The sequence below is a fragment of the Pinus tabuliformis genome, chromosome X (assembly GCF_031772625.1).
Source record: "Pinus tabuliformis cultivar Carrire ecotype Pingquan chromosome X, CPIR1, whole genome shotgun sequence".
NCBI lineage: Eukaryota > Viridiplantae > Streptophyta > Pinopsida > Pinales > Pinaceae > Pinus > Pinus tabuliformis.
In genome coordinates this window covers 1,124,612,384-1,124,630,272 of record NC_142308.1, presented here as the reverse complement: position 1 = coordinate 1,124,630,272, position 17,889 = coordinate 1,124,612,384, and the positions used below count along the sequence as shown (strand labels likewise).

The following is a 17,889-nucleotide window of genomic DNA, read 5'->3' as shown; positions in this document are numbered from 1 at the left end:
TTGTTCTTATGGAGTTTGAGAACACAACATTCAGTTGCAAGATATGTCATCTTCTAGGACATTTATAAGATACTTGTTCCTATGGAGTATGAGAACACAACATTTAGTTGCAAGATATGATATACCATCTTTTGTCATCTTCTAGGACATTTATAAGATACTTGTTCCTATGGAATATGATAACACAACATTCAGTTGCAAGATATGATATGTAAGATAGTTCCTATGCTTGAGCTCATCCTTGTAGGAAAAAATGAACCAAATAAAAACCAATATGTCATGGAGTATGACATTTATAAGATACTTGTTCCTATGGAGTATGACATTTATAAGATACTTGTTCCTATGGAGTATGAGAACACAACATTCAGCTACAAGATATGATATGTAAGATAGTTCCTATGCTTGAGCTCATCCTCGTAGGAAAAAATGAACCAAATAAAAACCAATATGTCATGGAGTATGACATTTATAAGATACTTGTTCCTATGGAGTATGACATTTATAAGATACTTGTTCTATGGAGTATGAGAACACAACATTCAGTTGCAAGATGTCATCTTTTAGGACTTTTATAAGATACTTGTTCCTATCGAGTATGAAACTTGTTCCTATGGAGTATGAGATATAATTGTTTCTTATGGAGTATGAGAACACAACGTAGATATGTCATTTTTTAGGACATTTATAAAATACTTGTTCCTATGGAGTATGAGATATAATTGTTACTACGGAGTATGAGAACACAACATTCAGTTGCAAGATATGTCATATTTTAGGACATTTATAAAATACTTGTTTCTATGGAGTCTGAGATATAATTGTTCCTATGGAGTATGAGAACACAACCTTCAGTTACAAGATATGTCATCTTCTATGCAATCTTTTAGAACATTTGTAAGATATGGAGTCTGAGATATAATTGTTCCTATGGAGTATGAGAACACAACATTCAGTTACAAGATATGTCATCTTCTATGCAACCTTTTAGATATGTCATCTTCTATGCAATCTTTTAGAACATTTATAAGATACTTCTTCCTATGGAGTATGAGAAGACAACATTCAGTTACAAGATATGTCATCTTCTATGCAATCTTTTAGAACATTTAGAACATTTATAAGATACTTCTTCCTATGGAGTATGAGAAGACAACATTCAGTTTCTAGGACATTTATAAAATACTTCTTCGAGAAGACAACATTTATAAGATACTTCTTACTATGGAGTATGAGAAGACAACATTCAGTTTCTAGGACATTTATAAAATACTTCTTCGAGAAGACAACATTCAGTTTCTAGGACATTTATAACATTCAGTTGCAAGATATGATATGTGCCATCTTTCAGGACATTTATAAGATACTTGCTTCTATGTTTGAGCTCACGAGGAAAAAATGAACCAAATAAAAACCAATATGTCATCTTCTAGGACATTTATAAGATACAACCAATATGTCATCTTCTAGGACATTTATAAGATACTTGTTACTTGTTCCTATCCTTCAGCTCATCCTCGTAGGAAAAAATAACCAAATAAAACCCAAAGAGATGAATTTTCCAAAAGAATTAAATTCTGATAGCCCTTGATTAGAATGAGGTAAAACATGACCCACAAATTCTGATTGGGAAATCCAGTCCTTTCGCCAGGGATAAAGTATAATAATGAATATAGAGCTTTCCTCGTCATGGGAATTGTGATAGCTGACAGTCCTCTAGGTGAAACATAAATACCCTGAAATCAATATATTTCAGATAAGGAACTAGTTTCTTTTGAGAATTCTAATCTCTAGCCTTCTGACTCCCAATTATCTACCACCACTCCTTCAAAGGGGTGGCATGACATTAAAAGGAACAAGGGTGGCATGACTTTAAAAGGAACAAGGGAAAAAGGGAAAGATGGAGAATTATATTATAAAAAGATGGAGAATTCTGACTCCCAATTATCTACCACCACTCCTTCAAAGGGGTGGCATGACATTAAAAGGAACAAGGGAAAAAGGAAAGATTGAGAATTATATTATAAAAAGATGGAGAATTATATTATAAAGGGCAAAGAGAAGTTGAAAGGGCTAGGTACACTGTGCAACTACGGGAACAAAGTATTGATCTTGGATGATTCACTGGAGCAAACTCTCCAAGTAGGATCTCACGTTCTAACCCATGGTTCATTGGAGCAAACTCTCCAAGTAGGATCTCACGTTCTAACCCATTATGGTTGACAAGCTGAAGTGAAACATTTCCCAAAATAAAGATGCATTGCAATTTGTGGATTACTTTTTATGGATGTTTTCAGCAGTAAAGGTTGTGCAGTGATCATGCTGTAGGTGTGTCAAAAGTTTATTTCTCCAGGAACAATAAGGAACAGGATTGTTCACAATTTCCCATTAATAAGCCCTATGACGACCCATATAACACATTTGAATGGAAATAAGGATTTTTTTTACCTAAATATTTTGGAAAATACACTCAAGTCCCAAACATGGTTGACATCCCAATAAAATGAATAGTAAGAATCAATAACACTTGAAAGAAGCCATAGAGGTACAGTCCCTCTACTGTAGCAGCAGCCCTAGCAGCACCTTTGAGACAGCATAACTGTTACATCACTCGGACAACCTCTGAAGTCTTGTTGAAATTACTCTCTGGTTAGTTCTATGTGGAGTAAACCTTCAAATCCTGTAAGATGCGAGCCTTGGGTCTAAGGGATCCGTCATGGTAAATCATGAAGAAGCCCTTGGATACTGTGTAGTCTTGATTCCTCTTTTCTCGACAAGTAAGATATAACAGAGTTGCAGTGAACATATTACTAAAGCAGACAAACTGGTACAAGTTTCAAAGGGGTCATGCACTAAATTAGTATGACAAGCAACTATGTCCTAGATTGGCTTCACGACTAATTTTCGGTACTAGATCAGTGATGTTGAGTCCTTAGGTATCTTAATTAGATCCAGCCAATGTTCATCTAGTTGTATGTCACCATAGTTGCATACATTGTTAGTGTTGAGATTTAGATATTATATCAGTTATGTGGACTCCCCAGATCTTAATTGTTGAGTCCTTGGATATCTTAGTTGGATGGAGGCTCTAAGTCCCTGGATATCTTAATTGAATGGAGGGAGCTTCCATTATGTCTTTTGCAGGTGTGTATCCACAAGTGAGCTTAATATTGTGAGCTTATCAATATTAATGTGAAAGGACTTGCTTAAACATGTTTTAAGGCCCCTTCAGCTCTTTGACGAGGGAGAAAACCACGAGGTCAAATACCTTCCTCGCACGCATACAAGGCTCTACACCAACTGTGTTGTTTGCATTGAGGCAAGGCAACCTGAAAATTGTTGCTTTATATTATATAGTGTGTCCTTTTACTACTAAATAATTGGTTTATATGTTTTTTTGGTATATATATAATGTTTCTAATTCCATATTTGCATGAAAGAAATGCATGATGCATACTAGAAAGGACTTTCTTAAACATGTTTTAAGGCCCTTGAGCTCTTTGATGAGGGAGAAAACCACGAGGTCAAATACCTTCCTCGCACGCATACAAGGCTCTATACCAACTGTGTTGTTTGCATTGAGGCAAGGCAACCTATAGCTACCTAAGCCAACCTGAAAACTGTTGCTTTATATTACATAGTATGTCCTTTTATTATTAAAAAAATGGTTTATATGTTTTTTTTGTATATATATAATGTTTCTAATTCCATATTTGCATGAAAGAAATGCATGATGCATACTAGACAAGATTGATTAAGTTTTCAGAATAATGATGATGATATGGTTGTTGTATACATTAGGGAGTGGGTTCGATACACTGTATCTGTCATGTTTTTCATGGCTACTGGATTTCTTATTTGGATAGGAAGGCAGCCAGCCATACGAGATAAGTATGAAGAGATTGTGGTTTCAAAGTCTAGTTCTGATCAGACAACCATGGAGAGTATAGTGTCTGCTCAGCAAGCTATCATCCAACTTCATTCAGCATTGCAAACAACCAATATTACATTGTTAAAGCTCTTGTCAATTGCCTTGTCAAAGCCCATGAAGGTAAATAAACTGTGCATGCAAGTATTCCTCCTGCACATACACATACATGTCGATCTATATTTTGAAAAAAGGTTTGAGATATTTTCATTTTTTTTGTTGAGTTGTGCAGCACACGAATCAGGTAATTTTGGGATTGATATGCGTGGCTATAACATTGCTAATTGTGCCGTTCAAAGTGATAATTATGGGCATTATTGTGCATATATTTACAAAGAATTTGCCACCTAGACAGTCAAGCTCATCAGAACGGAGCTCAAGGAGGTTGAAGGAATGGTGGGAAAGTGTTCCAGCCATTCCAGTTCGCTTGGTGGAATGAAAAAGATGTATATGTTGAAATCTTGTAGCCTATTTTTTATATTATATTTTATATGGATATCTACTTCGCCTACATATATATTTAGTATTTTCAGTAGATTGATGTGAATGCATTGAGTTTCATGTGATATGTTTTAACGTTCAAAGTCTAATCAAATGACAAAAATGTATAAATATTTGCTTTCAGAATTTAATTAATTAAAGTATTTTAAAGAATTTCTTTATTAATAATCCTTATTAGTAACTTAAGGAAGTAGACTGGATTAAGGTATTTTAAAGAATTTCTTTATTAATAATCCTTAAAAAATGTATAAATATTTTCTTTCAGAATTTAATTAATTAAAGTATTTTAACGAAATTCTTTATTAATAATCCTTATTAGTAACTTAAGGAAGTAGACTGGATTAAGGTATTTTAAAGAATTTATTTATTAATAATCTTTATTAGTAACTTAAGGAAGTAGACTGGATTTGACCATGTGACCTATGGCCTTCCTGTGAACACCAGTCTTTTGCTAAGGTTCAGTGGATTGGGCTAATCCTTGGACCTTTATGTTTAAGATCTTGATCCATTCTAGCTTTGGTATATAATTTAATCAATTAAAATTGCACATCCAAAAAAATATAAATTGCAACCTCCACATGGGAAACTTAGAAAAGGATTGGGAAAGGATTAGAAAACTTTGGTATATAATTTAATCAATTAAAATTGCACATCCAAAAAAATATAAATTGCAACCTCCACATGGTAAACTTAGAAAAGGATTGGGAAAGGATTAGAAAAGGATTATGGTGCTTGCAAAAATACATAAATAAATACATGATAAACACATCTACTATAAATAAATAAATATATTTATTTTATACATAAATAAATATATGATAAACATATCTACTAAAATACATGATAAACACATCTCCAAAAATAAAAACAATAAATAAATACATGATAAACACATCTACTATAAATAAATAAATACATACATAAATAAATATATCATAAGCATATCTACTAAAAATAAATAAATAAATACATACATAAATAAATATATCATAAACGTATCTACTAAAAATAAATACATGATAAACACATCTCCAAAAATAAAAACAATAAATAAAAACAATAAAGAAATAAATACATGATAAACACATCTCCAAAAATAAAAACAATAAAGAAATAAATACATGATAAACACATCTCCAAAAATAAAAACAATAAATAAAAAACAATAAAGAAAAACAATAAAGAAATAAATACATGATAAACATATTTATTTTTACAAAAATAGAGAAATAAATACAATAAAGAAATAAATACATGATAAACACATCTACAAAAATAGAAATACATCTAAAAAATATAGAAATAAATACATGGTAAACACATCTACAAAAATAGAGAAATAAATACATCTAAAAAATATAATGTTGTGGTTTGAGAAAGACATAGAATCCAATTTTATGAGGTATGATTGTGACTTCCTGCTGGACAGTTTAACGCATGATGTTAGAATGTCAAGATACAAATCAGCTTGACCCTTCCAAACGGAGGTTGCCACATTACTAGAATCAGGAAAGAATGTAATGTGGTCCCGAGGGGGCTGACATGACACCCAACCACACGGCTGTCCAAATGAGTTAAACTGTACAGGAGGATATGGAGGCTCTCCATCAAGGCGTAGGATACAGATTCACGGATGACGTTAGGGGGCCAAGGTTAATGCTCTGCTTGCCTAAATGGGAGGTTTACCACACGGGGGGTTACTACCCGTGTGGACCTGAAGGGGCAGACATGACTCTCAACCTCACTGTTGCATTAGAGGTTGTCCATCATTTGGTTAGGGAGCAAGGCAGCTTACTGGAGGTATAAGGTTACCACTGGCTGTAGTGGGCCTACAGGGCTACCAGGCATTACCTCCCAGCCTCCTAGTGTTGGTAGTGGTTGTCCCTTTGCCGATCATCTATTTATCCATCCTGCCTATCTATCTGGCCTACCATCCTGTGCCACATCTGACTTGTTGGACCCACATGTAGACTTCAAGACAGTCTCACTCCTTGACTAAAATCCATCCCAATAATTTAATTATTTGATTTGGCTAAGGCACAAAGCCCTGTTTGGCTAACCCTGGTACCTAGTCCACTGTATTCACGATGAGCTAGGAAAGAGAACCATCATTAATGATAGCCCCACATGAGTCTCAGTGCCTTAGTGATTCCAGGACAAGGCATAGGGGTGTTGATGCCCTTTTTAAAGGTGTGACGTACTATTATTTGCACCCAATGGCTTACGGCTCAGTGTTGCTTCAAGCTCAATATTGCCTGCACGGAGTGAGCCGCATACGAGTATGGTCAATTTCATTCCTGAGATGGCGTCAAACCCAGGAACACCATGCCTTGTAGGAATCATCATTCTGGTATATTGGGTGTGACTTCCTTGTTGGTATGCCGGACATAGCGGGACTCGAACCCTGCGACCCGATAAAGGCTCTAACCGCTGAGCTATATGTCCCGACCTTCAAGGACTTGTTGTCTGGGGTGTGACTTCCTTGTTGGTTTCCGCGATAATAGGTATTGAAGAATCAGTACATGACATTTTGATGAATCTAAAATAAATTGTATTTAGAAGTGACTCGTACGGAATCCGAGAAGCTTCTATTTATATTGTTGGACCCAGAAATGTAACTGCTCAAGATATCATATTACCACCTTCTGTGAAAATAATTGATACTACACAGCATATAGCTAGACTTACTAAATCAATTACTTCTGATATCAGATTACAAATTGAAAAAAATCGCGGATATATTATACATAGTCCAAATAATTATCAGGACGGAATTTTTCCTATAGATGTTGTTTTTATGCCTGTTCGCGATGCGAATTATAGTATTCATTCCTATGGGAGCGGAAATGAAATACGAGAAGTCCTTTTCCTGGAAATATGGACGAATGGGGGGTTAACTCCTAGGGAGGCACTTTACGAAGCTTCTTGAAATTTGATCGACTTATTTATTCCCTTCCTGCATGGAGAGGAACAGAACATCGATGGAATGAACAATAAAAAAGGGTCTAATATGCTTCCCTTCCCCATTTTGCACGTATTGACTGATACGGGGGAAACGAAAGAAAAAATAGCATTTCAACTTATTTTCATTGACCAATTAGAGTTACCCCCCAAAACCTATAACTCCCTCAGAAGAGCCAATATACATACATTATTGGACCTCTTAAATTACAGTCGAGAAGATCTAATGAGAATTGAACACTTCGGGAAGGAATCTGTCGAACAGGTATTGGAAGTTCTACAAAAACTTTTTGCAATTGATCCACCCAAGAATTAGTTTCGGGTTCATAAAATGGTTGGTTTCATTTCATCTCTTCATTTCCTTTACCCAAGTTCTTTTGGAGAGTCATGAGAATCATTGACATATCTCTCTTTCATGGAATATTCGAAAGAAATATCTGACAAGATGGGTATATCTATAATTTGTCTTAAAGCAACTACTCCCTAGATATATGAATAAAAATATTGAAATATTTTTATATTCGATAGTTGGATCAAATTGGATTGGAAAAGACCTAAAGTTAAAGATTCATCAATAGGCAACGCTGCCCCAATACCTAACCAAAGGGCTACTGCAGTACCGATCAAGGATACTGTTGTAGCTACTGGACGACGAAATGGATTCTGAAATTGATTCACATTCTCTAGAAAGGGGCACCGTCAATGATCCCGCTGGTACTGAGCCCATTAAAAGGACACGTAATAATTTGTTAGGTATTGTACGAAGTATTTGGACTACAGGGAAAAAATACCATTCGGGCAATATCTCCAAAGGAGTTGCAAATGGATTTGCTGGTTCACCAATCATTGATGGTTCTAGAACCGCTAAACCTATTGTACATGCAATAGTACCTAAAATTACTACTGGAAAAATATATGAAAGATCATTGGGCCAAGCGGGCTCTCCATAATAATTATGTCCCATACCTTTAGCTAATTTAGCCCTTAATACAGGATCATTTAGGTCAGGTTTCTTTTTTATTGGGATAAGTAGATCTTTATGGATCTATCCCCCGAAAGAACCGGCCATGCCAATTTTTATCATCTGGCTCGAACAATAACTGGAGGAAGTATATATCACTTATTTTTTCCCGTGATGGAAGACGAATTGGAAAAATAGGAACTAATAATGTCTATGATCATCCGTCATTGGTCATTTTATTATTCCAGTTAAATGCTCATGACCCAAGTAAGATCACAAATTCGATCATGATCGTTATGCCTTTTGGACCATCTTAGTCCTTGTAATTTGTGTTTATCACCACGAATAGACCTCAAAAGTTTTTTAGCATACAAGGTATTGACTTGTTATTGATCCGGCCTCTCTCCTTCCTTAGATCCCTTCTTTCACTCCAATAGTTTTCCCATCGAAATGGATGCAAGGGAAATGGATGCATTTTCACACTATGAAAAGGAGAAGTAAAGTCATATAGTCCAATTATTGAATGTATGAAAATATTGTCCCATTGTCCGGATCTCACGGAGCCCTTCCTGATTCGGATTCGATCATAGAAAGAATTCTCTTGGAACGGAACAAACTGACCAATGCCTTTCCACCCAGGTGCTAAACTTCCTATTTCTGATAAGGAAATTGGGACAGAGACACATTTTATCAGAAATATTTATGTGGTAGATCGGAGAAAGTATCTGCATGGCCTAATCAATATTTCAAGTCACACACTCCCATAATCCATCTTCTCCGTCTGAGAATCTACTCCAATTATTTGTTTGTATTGGATGAATAATACTCCAAAATCGAAAGGAGAAATCTGAGGACCATATTTTCTATGGATATTTCCATTTTTGAATAATAAATATTCCTGGCGATGATATATTACTGTCGTTATTCGGAACAATAAGTTATGAATAGTTATTTTCAATCTATCTTTCATCTCTATAAAGGGCCTGGAATACCCTGCTTACGGATCATTAGAAAGTGCATTGGCATAAATACAGCAGTAAGAAGGGGTAATATGAAAGTGTGTAAACTATAAAAACGAGTCAAGGTAGATTGACCCACACTAACACTTCCGCGTAACAATTCTACCATAGGAGATCCTATTACAGGAATAGCCTCAAGCACACCAGTCACAATTTTCACTGCCCAATAACCAATTTGATCCCAGGGCAAAGAATAACCAGTTACACCGAAGGATACGGTCAACACAGCCAAAATTACACCTGTGACCTAAGTTAATTCACAGGGTTTTTTGAATCCACCTGTGAGATAAACACGGAATACGTGCAGGATCATCATTAGAACCATCATACTTGCCGACCATCGATGAATTGATCAGATTAACCAACCAAAGTTAACTTCGGTCATTAGGTATTGAACAGAGGCAAAAGCTTCTGTAACGGTCGGACGATAGTAAAAAGTCATAGCAAAACCAGTAGCTACTTGTACTAAAAAACAAGTAAGTGTGATCCCCCTAGACAATAAAATATATTGACATGAGGAGGAACATATTTACTGGTGATATCATCTGCAATCGCCTGAATCTCGAGACGCTCTTCGAACCGATCGTATACTTTATTGAGATAGGTAAACTGAAATTCCCCCTCTGAAAACCGTACATGAGAATTTCCCTTCATACGACTTGAACAAGAACACGCAAATGCTTTTGGACACGAATAAATAAATTTTGGAAAAGAGATACTTGAGGGTTCGTTGCCTGACCGGCTGGAGAAATGAAGATTATTTGAAACAATCCAGCATTTCTATTAGAAGACTCTATAGTGCCAAAATTTCAAAAAGTGCCAAAATTTCAAGTTGGCTCATCCCTATGATAAATCACTATAGGCCCTTTGAACGATCTTTTACCCTATTCGTGTGATATCAGTTCCCTAGAAAAGAACTAATATAGACGATTTATAGGAATTATCTTGTCGAGATCTCAATAGATGAATCAATCCAAACCTCAGATTTTAATTAGACCCCGATGATTTTATCAAATCCCCAAAAGGTTCTCTGGGTAATAACCTTTTCATTTTCGCTCATTCGACGAAATATGCTAACTAACAGAAATCAGATACTATATCATTCTTTGGTCATAATCAGCATAATTATGAGAGGGGATAGATCCTTCGATTTATTATAGGAAATACCTCTTTCAATTTCTTTATTGGAAGTCTGGTGACGAGGAAATGATAGGTACAAACCATAGTTCAGATCTTCCGGAACATATCTATGATAGACCTCGTGCTCTAGAGATTCAATATTCTAGAAATTAAATATCCAACGAGGTAGGACCATCTTGATGAAGATAACAGATCGGTCTTCTGTACTATAAATATGGATCGATTTCAACAAGTTGCACACCCATATTCCAAAAATCCTTAGAGAAAAGTAATTACACGATCAAACTATTGGAACAAGATAAGCTAAAAACTCAAAGCCACTATTTGGTTTGGGTTTGAATCCCTCAGTTCTTTTTTTTTCTTCAAGAGCTCACCAGGTGAATTTTGGAGTTCCTCAGCCCCAACTAACCGGAATCCCATCCAATAAAACGGAAGAATTATAAATCTCCAAGATAATAGATAGGAATACTGCAAATAGAGCCATTGCAAAACCCATAAGAGGAGTAGTTCCCCATCCAGGAGCTACTTTACCATATTCTGAATTAAGCAGTTTTAAGGTCGTTCCTACAAGGGTTTCTTTTGGCGTGGTTTTGGAAGTATCATCAATGGTCTGTGTAGCCATAGAAACTATTGTATTGGTTGAGATCTGTTAACTTTGTTATTATATGGTAAACATACCATGATATTGGGATCACCTAATAATGGAAACTGCAACCTTAGTCACCATCTCCATATCTTGTTTACTTGTAAGCTTTACTGGTTATGCCCTATACACCACCTTTGGGCAACCCTCTAAACAACTTAGGGATCCTTTTGAGGATCACGAGGACTAATTGAAAGAATGACCTTCCCTATAGGGAAGGTCATTCTTTCTTTGATGGGAGAGAAAGAATGACGATTTGGAGAAGCAAAATTATTTTCCCCCTTTAGTCGGAAGTTTGGGTGGTTCTCGGAAGAAAATAGCGAAAAAGATTATCCCTAGGGTCGATACCAACAGGAATGTATAAACCAATGCTTCCATAGATTTGATTTGATCGTAATTTACAATTATGGAGATAGCTTTCGTACTAATATTTATTAGAGAAGAGATAGGAGCAATATCATACCACTTGTCTTTTAGTAGTTGGATCTCCCAGTTTTTGGAATGCTCCAAATTCTATTCGAGCATCCAGATCCGAGTCGATACCAGCAAAAACATCTCTGAATAAGGTCCTAGCACCATGCCAAATGTGTCCAGAAAAGAAAAGGAGAGCAAATGTAGCATGTCCAAAAGTAAACCAACCCCTTGGACTACTACGAAAAACACCATCAGATTTTAGAGTAGCACGATCTAATTCAAAAAATTCACCTAATTTAGCACGTCTAGCGTATTTTTTAACTATAGCAGGATCACCAAAACTGACCCTGTCAAGTCCACCACCATAGAACTCAACAGTTACACCTACTTGTTCAACACTATACTTTGATTCTGCCCTCCTAAAAGGAACATCGGCTTTCACAATTCCTTCTTTGTCCACCAGAACTACTGGAAATGTTTCAAAAAAGGTAGGCATACGACGTACAAAAAGCTCATTTCCCTCCTTATCTTTGAAGATAGGGTGTCCTAACCAACCAACAGCTATTCCATCTCCATTGTCCATTGCACCTGCTCTGAATAACCCCCCCTTAGCTGGATTATTACCAATGTAATCATAAAAAGCGAGTTTCTCGGGAATTTTGGACCAAGCTTCTGATAGGCTTAAATTTTCGGCGAGACCGGCACGAACCCGTCGATCTATTTCTTGTTGGAAGTATCCCTGATCCCACTGGTAACGAGTGGAACCGAAATAAACACATCTACAAAAATAGAGAAATAAATACATCTAAAAAAAATATAATGTTGTGGTTCTGTTGTGGTTTGAGAAGTGGTTTTTTTTTTCTTTTTGGCTCAAGCAATTAAAAAACAAAAAGATAAATACGTGATAAACACATCATGATAAACACAAATACATGATAAACACATCTACATAAATAGAGAAATAAATACATCCAGAAGTGGTTTTTTTCTTTTTGGCTCAAACAATTAAAAAACAAAAAAATAAATACATGATAAACACATCTACAAAAATAGAAATAAATACATGATAAACACATCACGATAAACACATTTACAAAAATAGAGAAATAAATACATCTAAAAAATACAATGTTGTGGTTTGAAAAGTTGTTTTTTCTTTTTGGCTCAAGCAATTAAAAACAAAAAATAAATACATGATAAACACATTAAAAAATAAATAAATACATGATAAACACATTTAAAAAATAAAAAAATATAATATTGTGGTTTGAGAAGTGGTTTTTTCCTTTTTGGCTCAAGCAATTAAAAAACAAGCATGAGTAATGCTCGGTGACTTAGCATTACTAATGCTTGGTGACTTTAGAAAAAAGGAAATAAAATCATGATAAACACATCTAAAAAAATGTTGTGGTTTGAGAGTGGTTTTTTCTTTTTGGCTCATGCAAAATGTTGTGGTTTGAGAGTGGTTTTTTCTTTTTGGCTCATGCAATTAATGCTGGGTGACTTCATGTAGCTGGCGCACGGAGGTTGGTTTCTCGCTTGAGGGGCGACTTCCTTTCAATAATGTTGTGGTTTGAGAAGTGGGTTTTTCTCTTTGTCTCAAGCAATTAAAAAACAAGCATTAGTAACGCTTGGATGAAGATAATGCTGGTTATTTCTTCATGTAGCTGGCACACACGGAGGTTGGTTTCTCGGAGGTTGGTTTCTCGCTTGATGGGTGACTCCCTTTCAAGGAGGAGTATTGGAGAAATAAATACATGATAAATACATTTATTAAATTAAAAATAATAGAGAAATAAATACATAATAAACTCATCAAAAAATAATGTTGTGGTTTGAGAAGTGGTTTTTTTATAAATATATGATAAACACATTTACAAAATTAAAAACAATAGAGAAATAAATACATAATAAACACATAAAAAAAATAATGTTGTGGTTTGAGAAGTGGTTTTTTCTTACTAGCACCGCTAGTGGAAAACACGAAATTGGAGAAAAAAATACATGATAAACTTTTTGGCTCTCTTATTAAAAGAACTTATTTAAAAAACAAACAATTAATACATGATAAACTTTTTGGCTCTCTTATTAAAAGAACTTATTTAAAAAATAAGCAATTAATACAGGATAAACTTAAATAAATACATAATAAACTTTTTGGGTCTGTTATTAAAAAAAAACAAATAATTAGATTTTATTAATACATGATAAACTTAAATAAATACATAATACACTTTTTGGCTCTGTTATTAAAAAAACAAATAATTAGTAAAGATCAATAGAGAAATAAATACATGATAAACATATCTACAAAAATAATGTTGTGATGTGAGAAATAAATACATGATATTGTGTTTTGAGAAGATAAACTTTTTGGCTTTGCTTACTAAAAATATAAGCAATTTCTACAGAAATAATGTTGTTATTTGAGAAATAAATACATGATATTTTGAGAAGATAAACTTTTTGGCTTTGCTTACTAAAAATATAAGCAATTATTAAGGCTATATTGTGATTTGAGAAATAAATACATGATATTTGTGGTTTGAGAAGATAAACTTTTTGTCTTTGCTTACTAAAAATATAATCAATTAGTAAGGCTCTGTTACTAAAAAACAATAAGCAATTGGTAATAAGCAATTGGTAAGGCTCTGTTATTAAAAAACAATAAGCGATTAGTAAGGCTCTGTTACTTAAAAAACAATAGAAAAATAAATACATGTTACTAAAAAACAATAGAGAAATAAATACATGATAAACACATCTACAAAAATAAACAATAAATACATGATAAACACATTTACAAAAATAAACAAAAAACAATAGAGAAATAAATACATGATAAACACATCTACAAAAATAAAAACAAAAGAGAAATAAATACATGATAAACACATCTACAAAAATAAAAACAAAAGAGAAATAAATACATGATAAACACATCTACAAAAATAAAACAAAAGAGAAATAAATACATGATAAACACATCTACAAAAATAAAAACAATAGAAAAATAAAGAGAAAGAGAAATAAATACATGATAAACACATCTACATACATCTACAAAAGAGAAATAAATACATGATAAACACATCTACAAAAATAAAAACAATAACAATAGAAAAATAAATACATGATAAACACATCTAAAAAACAAAAACAATAAAGAAATAAACATCTACAAAAATAAAAACAATAGAGAAATAAATGCATGATAAGCATATTTACAAAAATAAAAACAATAAAGAAATAAATACATCGTAAACATATCTAAAAAATAATAAATAAATATATAATAAACACATGTACAAAATAATGTTGCACTTTGAGAAGTGGTAAAAACAAAACAATGAAAAAATTATTGTAGTTGTTTATATATACAATTATATAAACCATTTATAATATATACAAGGTAAATTATAATGTTTGCAATATATAATAATTATAATATATAGTATAATATATTAAAACTTTAAAATGTTTTTTTATTATATTTTATTTAAATGGTTTAATAAATATTATTACATCACATATTATTTTATTTTAATTTGTATACATACTTTGCTGGTTATTCCATTGTTTACTAACAAAAAAAAATCAGCTTCAAATAATAGATTTACTATTCTATGGTTCAAAGAAAATTGAAGGACTCTTCAGCGTTTTTATTAACAATTTGTTTACATGTTGGGTAACAATTTGTGTTTTTATTAACAATTTGTTTACATGTTGGGTAAAAATTTGTTTATATACTGGGTTCGTGAAGTAACGAAATATTCTGCAATGGAGAGGATTGAAGAAAAGATGACCCAAAAAATGAAATATGCAAGATCGAGATTGAAGAACAGGGAATTGCATGTAATCCTCATACCATTACTCAAACCCTAGCAGAGCAATATTGGTTTTATTAGACATTGGTGTGAGAAGTAATGAGGGTTGTAGGAATATATGTTGAGTAAGGGTACTTTTCGGGCAAAAAAAAAAAGAAAAAACTTTGGATAAGCCCTGTAGTTTATGGCATTAAGGTGGAAGTACTGTCCTATGGTGGGATAATTTATTAAAATAAATTATTAAAATTTGGGCTAAGATGTTTTAACATTAGAAGGCAAAGCTTTTTCCTTTTGAATACTGGAAGAGAATGAGATTACTTAAGGAGTTTCATAAATTAAGGTAGAGAAAAGAACCAATCTAAATTTAAGCTTGGAGCTAAGATAGTCGTTCAAGTCTCATAATTAAAGGTAATAATTGAAGGTAGGAACAACTATCTATCCAACCTTATAGTAGCTCAAGAAGCTGCAATTAAGATTATTATTTAATAGGTTTCATAATGTAAGTCAGGGAGAGGTCCAAACTTATATTGAATAGTTCATGAAACTGTAAAATAAGAGTTTCATATTGAAAAGGATGAAGAACAAGCAGCGGCTAGATAATATTTTATTGGTCTCAAATTTTAGTTCCAACATCGAAAATGAATTACATATAGTCAAATTGCTCATAGCAAATGAGACTTACCAGTATAAAACTAAACAAGAGAAAAAGAAAAATTGTGATTGAAGGTGGGAGTAGTGCACCATTAAGTATAAAAACTAAGAAAGAGAAAAAGAAAAATGGTGATTGAAGGTGGCAGTAATGCACCATTGAGTACAAATTGAGCAAGATAAGCAAGTGGGAAAAATGGTTATTGAAGGTGGCAGTAGTGCACCATTGAGTACAAATTGAGCAAAGTAAGCAACATTTCAGATGAGCAGGGAGTTTTGAAGGCAAAGAGAAAACAGTAATATAGTTTTAGAATTATAGGTAGAGACAGGCAATGAACATATGGCGATTGGAGGCCATTAAAGTGTTACATATGCAATGAGGTCCAAGATGAGCAAGATTTTAGAGGAATAGGAAGTTTTGAAGGCACAGAGGAAATAATTATATGGTTTTAGAGGTAGGGGTAGAGAAGTGGGACAACTAACATATGGCATTTGGAGGCCATTAAAGTGTTAGGTATGCAATGAGGTTCATGACGCCCAAGATTGCCTAGGAAACATTTTTGTTTTGTTTTAAAGTGAAGCAAAGACATGGGACAAGGCAATTGGAGGTCTCATTAAAGTGCCACACATGCAATGAGGTTTGTAAAGCCCAACATTTCCCTCAGTATACAAGAGTTACAGACATAACCAATCTAGCTCAAAAAGAACCCCACGCAGAAAAGATAGACACCGAAACTGGAGAGAGTTTAATGATATAAACAACATTAGTGAGAAGTAAAGAAATCCCAAAAGCTAAGTGGAGGATAAGCATCTTCAGAATTCCCTCAAAGTGTTAAGGTAAGGTATGCAAAGTATTTTTTGATAAGCGGTTCTTCCGATAATTTTGTAGTAGTATATAAATTGCAAGTGTTAAGGCAAGGTATCTAAAATAGTCATTGATAATGGTTCTCCAGATAATTTGGTACATGGATGGTATGTGAAATCAGATTTCTTAGTTGAAAATTTTGGTAAAATTTGTCTGTTATTCAATCATGTTATGTTGTATTCAACTGTGGACCATATGAGGACAAAGAAGGGTGGGATGTTGCACCCGTGGATGCATGTCAGATTTCTTGGTTGAAAGATAAAATTTGTTTGTAGATGCATGTGAAATTTTTTGGTTGAAAAATGACAATTGGTTTGTTATTCAATCATTGATCATGTCATATTGTATTCTACATTATGTTGGACCTTATATTGGACCATATGAGGACAAAGTATTGAGGAATGTTGTGCCTATGGATGCATGGCAATGGAATAGAAGTGTTGTTTTTAATGGAAAATGACAAAGTATTGAGGAATGTTGTGCCTATGGATGCATGGCAGTGGAATAGAAGTGTTGTTTTTAATGGAAAAGGAAATACTAAGTGCATAAAGGATATAAGAAATTTTGTTTCTAATGTTAAAGGAAATACTATGTGCACAAAGGATATAACAGGCATGGATTTAAGCCTTTGAATGATGAAGAAAGAACCAAGATCATCACTATTTTACTCTGTTCACTAGCCTGAATCACTTCCCATTGGATCCAAAAGAGTAAAAGATACAGAAATAACTCGATTAGGATCCAAATATATTAATTCTACAAGATTTTAATCATGGACCTAAAAGATTTAAAAGGCCCTACAGGGAATGAATCACTTCCCATTGGATTCAAAAGAGGGAAAGTAACTCCTAGATTTGTAGAAAGATCCTATTGGGATGCAACAATATTAACTCTATAAGATCTTAGTCATAGTATGGAAGGATGGATGGAGCGGTAATATAAAGATGAAAAATGTGGGAATAACCCTATGAGGAAAAGGATA

At 33.7% G+C, this 17,889-nt stretch overlaps 1 protein-coding gene across 3 annotated transcripts in view; it reads left to right on the top strand.

The window, feature by feature from the left end:
* The window catches only part of LOC149143788 (uncharacterized), a 29,916-nt gene extending 25,485 nt beyond the window's left edge, over positions 1–4,431 (top strand). For 2 of the 3 annotated variants that reach the window (XM_089449397.1, XM_089449396.1), the window contains exons 8-9: positions 3,802–4,051; positions 4,161–4,431. In XM_089449397.1, coding sequence (XP_089305523.1) covers positions 3,802–4,051; positions 4,161–4,367 — 457 coding nt within the window. In that variant the 3' untranslated portion in view covers positions 4,368–4,431. The remainder of the gene's footprint in view (positions 1–3,801; positions 4,052–4,160) is intronic. The other variant, XM_089449398.1, reaches the window with a different exon arrangement.
* The last annotated feature ends 13,458 nt before the right edge of the window (positions 4,432–17,889 follow it).